General features: G+C 42.0%; 1 protein-coding gene across 1 annotated transcript; it reads left to right on the top strand.

Annotated features, from left to right (window-relative positions):
* Nucleotides 1-2,905: 2,905 nt before the first annotated feature.
* Nucleotides 2,906-4,395, top strand: LOC122212985 (zinc finger protein 277-like). The gene is given in 2 exon segments (XM_042927033.1): nt 2,906-2,993; nt 2,996-4,395. Coding segments are annotated over 2 exon segments (1,386 nt in total). The 3' UTR covers nt 4,294-4,395.
* The last annotated feature ends 1,002 nt before the right edge of the window (nt 4,396-5,397 follow it).

The following is a 5,397-nucleotide window of genomic DNA, read 5'->3' as shown; positions in this document are numbered from 1 at the left end:
GCACAGCCACACTTCTTTCTTGTCTTCACCACAAGCATTTCCTGCCACATCTCCTTCTGTTTTGAGCACCTCACAGGATATAAGGCTAAAGTGCAAGGTCCTACCCAGACCTGCCATGGAAGCCTAATTAAGGACTGGCTTGAACTGAGTAAAATGACCAGTGCGGGCTGTCCCTCTTGACTCTGACGTTCAGAGTCTTGACAATGGAGATTTTAAATTTTTTTTAACGTTTATTTATTTTTGAGACAGAGAGAGACAGAGCATGAACAGGGGAGGGTCAGAGAGAGAGGGAGACACAGAATCTGAAACAGGCTCCAGGCTCTGAGCGGTCAGCACAGAGCCCGACGTGGGGCTCGAACTCACGGACCGCGAGATCGTGACCTGAGCCGAAGTCGGCCGCCTAACCGACTGAGATACCCAGGTGCCCCCTGACAATGGAGCTTTTAAAAGCCCAAGCTGCTTATGGAAAATTTAATAGGTCCATTTATTACTGCTTATTTGAAATAATGACAACTGGTAATTTGAATTAGGATTTCTCTTTTTCCAAGTTGTGAATGGGCACAAATGATACCATGTAAGTAACATCAAAGTAGTTTGCACATTCTCTCTCACTATATTTTATTTCTATTCAACAAGAGATCGGGTATCTCAAAGTCAAGATGGCAAACTGGCCATACATGAACCATTGTGGAAAAATGGATTAATAGAAACTGTAGACAACAGACATCCTCTCTTTCTACAAACCCTCAGGAATCCATGTCATGGAGAGCTTGGGTGTATGAGCATCGGTGACGAGAGGTCTCGACAGGTTTCTGGAAGGCAGAGAGAATGTAAGGCCTGAAACCACAAAACCCCAAGGAGAAAACAAACAGCGAGCTCCTTCACATTCATCTTGGTGATGAGTTTTTGACTCTGACACCAAAAGCAAAAGTAGGCAGGGGGGGACTACATCCAACTACAAAGCTCCTGCAGAGCAAAGGAATCCTTCAACAGAATGAAAAGGCCAACCTACAGAATGGGAGAAAATCTTGGCAAATCATGTATCTGATAAGAGGCCCTGGGTCAGGGGGTCCACAGGCCACATGACCCCAGGGTAGGCTACAGAGGAGGCAGCCACCAACGTCACCAGGGAAACCCTGTGGAAGTGGAGCTTCAGAAATTTCAGCTGCTGTGGACGGGGCTGTGTGCAGTGATTCCATGATCTTTTCATTCCCCCTAATTCAGAACCCCACACTACAGGGGCACCTAGGTGGCTTAGTCAGTTGAGCGTGCCACTTTGACCCAGGTCATTATCTCACAGTTCACGAATTCGAGCCCCACATCTGGCTCTGTGCTGACAGCTCAGAGCCTGGAGCCTGCTTCAGATTCTGTGTCTCCCTCTCTCTCTTCCTCTTCCCAGCTCACACTTTGTCTCTCTCTCTCAAAAATAAATGAAAACATTAAAAAGATATTTTTAAAAAAATTTTAAAAAGAACCTCACACTTCAAAGTATCTCTCCCCAAGTGTGCAATTAGAGGGTTCTTCTTGAAGACTTAGAACATCTTTAGAGGAAGCCCTCTGCCAGCCGCCCTGTAGGGTCCCCTTGGCGGGAAAACCTGCCATGCTCTGTCACCTCAGATGGAGCCTATGGTTACAACCCCTCACTGGTTACATGGAACTCCTTTTCTAGCAATTTATACTTAAATATGGCATCAAATATATAGCAGGGAGAATAGACACCTGAGGAAAGATTACAAGATAAAAGGGAGCAGGAAGAGACAGAGACAAACAGAAAAAAAATCACCCTTACCAGAGACATTAAGTCAGAAAACAAAACAGGCCAAAACTAACCAAACACATGAAAATAAACTTCTCTTTTAGGTATCTAGATTATCAATCCTCCCAGTGAAATCAACTAAAAGTACTGAAAAGTATTACATATATTTTCTTAAAACCATGGGTGAACAGGCAACAAGATACGCTGTCTCACACCTGGGGCTAATGGAGGTGGAAACCCAGAAGAGTCGGGGAGGAGAGCAGCCAGCTGGCACCGGAAGGGTATTTTAGCAACCTCGAAACCTAACCTTCACTTCTCAAAGCCACCCTGACATAAAAATGAGAGTCAAGGCCAGATCTGATTGGAGCGGGGAGTCTGCTGGGGGGGATTTTCAACACAAACCCCACTGGGTCCCTCCCTCAGTGAGGGGTGACTCAGAAACCCGTGGCTTCTGCTGAGGGGGTCAGATGATAGGTTTGAAAAAGAAAAGGGCAGAAAGCAATTTAAAGAGGCAAAGATGCTTTAAGAGAGAAATCAGAAGAGGATAGGGGCAGAGGACATCTTCGAAATGATAATAGTTGAATTGTTTCTGCACTGATTAAGTTCACCAATCCATGCATTTGCAAACTCTAACAAATCACAAAGAAGATAATTAAGAAAGCATTCACACCGCAAACTGGTGCAGCTGCTCTGGAAAAAAGTATGGAGATTCCTCAAAAAATTAAAAGTAGAACTACCCTATGACCCAGTAATTGCACTAGTAGGTATTTATCCAAGGGATACAGGTGTGCTGTTTCAAAGAGACACATGCACCCCCATGTTTATAACAGCACTATCAACAATAGTCAAAGTATGGAAAGAGTTCAAATGTTCATCAATGGATGAATGGATAAAGAAGATGTGGTGTATATATATATATATAGAATGGAGTATTACTCAGTGATCAAAAAGAATGAAATCTTGCCATTTGCAACTACATGGATGGAACTAGAAGGCATTACGCTAGGTGAAATTAGTGAGTCAGAGAAAGACAAATATCATATGACTTCACTCATATGAGGACTTTAAGATACAAAACAGATGAACATAATGGAAGGGAAGCAAAAATAATATAAAAACGGTGCCCTCCCTTTTCTCCTCTGCCTTGTAATGGCTGCTCCCGAGACCCAGGGGGCTGCTGCCTGAGGGGAGGAGGACTGCAAGAGCAACCATAGAGAATCTTGGAGTGTCAGTTATGAGGTAAGGATTGTATCCTGGAGCTGCTTTCCCTGCCAGAAAGTCCAGGTGGCACCACCGCTTTAGAAGGTTCTCCATCTTGTGAGAACCTTGTATTTTCTGTGCCTTGTATTTTCTGTGAAGAACATTTTCCTATGGATGAACAAGACAAACTTCTGAAGCACATGATTATTGAACATAAGATGGTCACAGCTGATGTCAAGTTGGTTGCTGATTTCCAAAGGTACATTTTATATTGGAGGAAAAGGTTCACTGAACAGCCCGTTACAGATTTTTGTAGTGTGATAAGAATCAAATCCACAGCTCCACTTGAAGAAGAAGACAATTACTTTTTTTTATGTTATGTTTTACCAGAAGATAGAGTACTTAGAGAGGAACTTCAGAAACAAAGACTGAAAGAAATTCTGAAACAACAGCAGCAAGAAAGAAATGATAACAATTTTCATGGTATTTGTATGTTTTGCAATGAGGAGTTTTTCAGGAACAGATCTGTTCTTTTGAACCACATGGCCAGAGAACATGCTTTCAACATTGTCTAGCCAGACGACATTGCAAACTGCAATGAATTTCTGTGCACATTACAGAAAAAGCTTGACAACTTGCAGTGCTTATACTGTGAGAAGACCTTCAGGGACAAAAATACGCTTAAAGATCATATGAGGAAAAAACAGCATCGGAGGATCAATCTTAAGAACAGAGAATATGACCGATTTTATGTCATCAATTATTTGGAACTTGGAAAATCGTGGGAGGAAGTTCAGTTGGAAGATGATCGGGAGTTGCTAGGCCATCAGGAAGACGACTGGTCTGATTGGGAAGAGCGCCCTGACTCTGCTGTCTGCCTATTTTGTGAAAAGCAAGCAGAAACAATTGAGAAATTATGTGTCCACATGGAGGAAGCACATGGTTTTGATCTCCTCAAAATAAAGTCAGAACTTGGATTGAATTTCTATCAGCAAGTAAAATTGGTCAATTTCATTCAAAGGCAAATTCACCAATGTAGATGTTATAGTTGCCATGTGAAATTCAAGTCCAAAGCAGAGTTAAGGACTCACATGGAAGAGACTAAACATACATCACTGCTTCCTGAAAGAAAGATATGGGATCAACCAGAGTATTATTTTCCAACCTATGAAAACGATATTCTACTATGTACACTGTCTGACAGTGAAAGTGACCTGACAGCTCAGGAACAAAATGGAAATATCACCATCATCAGTGAAGATACATCTAAACTGCATGCTTTGAAACAAACCAGTATTTTGAACCAGTTGCTACTACATGAGGGCTTGAAAAACTAGAAGAAAATGCCACAGAAGCAACTTTTCATGTTTTTCGCTTATGAGACAGACTCAGAAAAATTGTTTAAATTTGAACATCAGCAAAGGATTAGACCCTGGTGAAATAAAATTTTTCAAAAGTACTTTTTAAAAAATAAAGTGAGGACTTTTTGTATTTTTGGCTATAACGTTTTACTATGTAATCATTATAAATGATCTCATTTCATTAGACTATGTTATCTATAATAAGGAGGACATGTGGGGTGCCTAGTTGGCTCAGTTGGTGGAGCATGTGACTCTTGATCGCAAGGTCATGAGTTTGAGCCCCATGTTGGATGTAGAGATTACTTTAAAAAAAAATTTTTTTAATAAGGAAGACATGCAAATCACAAATGAAGTGTTCAAATTATTGATAAAGTTTTTTTCCTCTATCACCCATTCTCCTACAGACTGGTAGATGTAAGAAGTTCTATCCCTGTTGTATCACACCAGGCACGTAATATCCATGTACCAGTTTTAGGGATGTGAGAATTGACAGTCCACTCAGGTGTTGACAGCCAGTGGATTCTTAGAAAGTTCCCCATCGGTCTTTCATCTAACCAGTTTAGTATTCACTGGTAATTGTTACCTATTATTTTTTGTAATGGCTGCAAAATGATGATTTTTCTAATTCTATCATTTCTTTTACAGTGGGTTCTTTACACAGCATGTGTGCTATGGAGCACTGGAGTTTTAAGTTCTAGTTTTCAATTGTTAGTACCAGTCTGTGTAGGCAGTGCCCAAAGACTAATCTTGAAGTAACATAGACTGTCCAGAGCCTCAAGCCTAATCTCCTACCATATGATCCAAAATTGACTGGATTTGTAAGTTATATAGGCTCTGACCATGGCTTTAGATTTCCAAGCCTCCAGCTTTGCAGACACCTGCACAAGGCTTTTATTAAAAACCAAGCAGAGAATGGGGCGCCTGGGTGGCGCAGTCGGTTAAGCGTCCGACTTCAGCCAGGTCACGATCTCGCGGTCCGTGAGTTCGAGCCCCGAGTCAGGCTCTGGGCTGATGGCTCGGAGCCTGGAGCCTGTTTCCGATTCTGTGTCTCCCTCTCTCTCTGCCCCTCCCCCGTTCATG

This window comes from Panthera leo, chromosome A2, assembly GCF_018350215.1.
Source record: "Panthera leo isolate Ple1 chromosome A2, P.leo_Ple1_pat1.1, whole genome shotgun sequence".
NCBI classification, from domain to species: domain Eukaryota; kingdom Metazoa; phylum Chordata; class Mammalia; order Carnivora; family Felidae; genus Panthera; species Panthera leo.
Note: the sequence above shows the minus strand (reverse complement) of the source record. Positions and strands in the feature narration are given on the sequence as shown.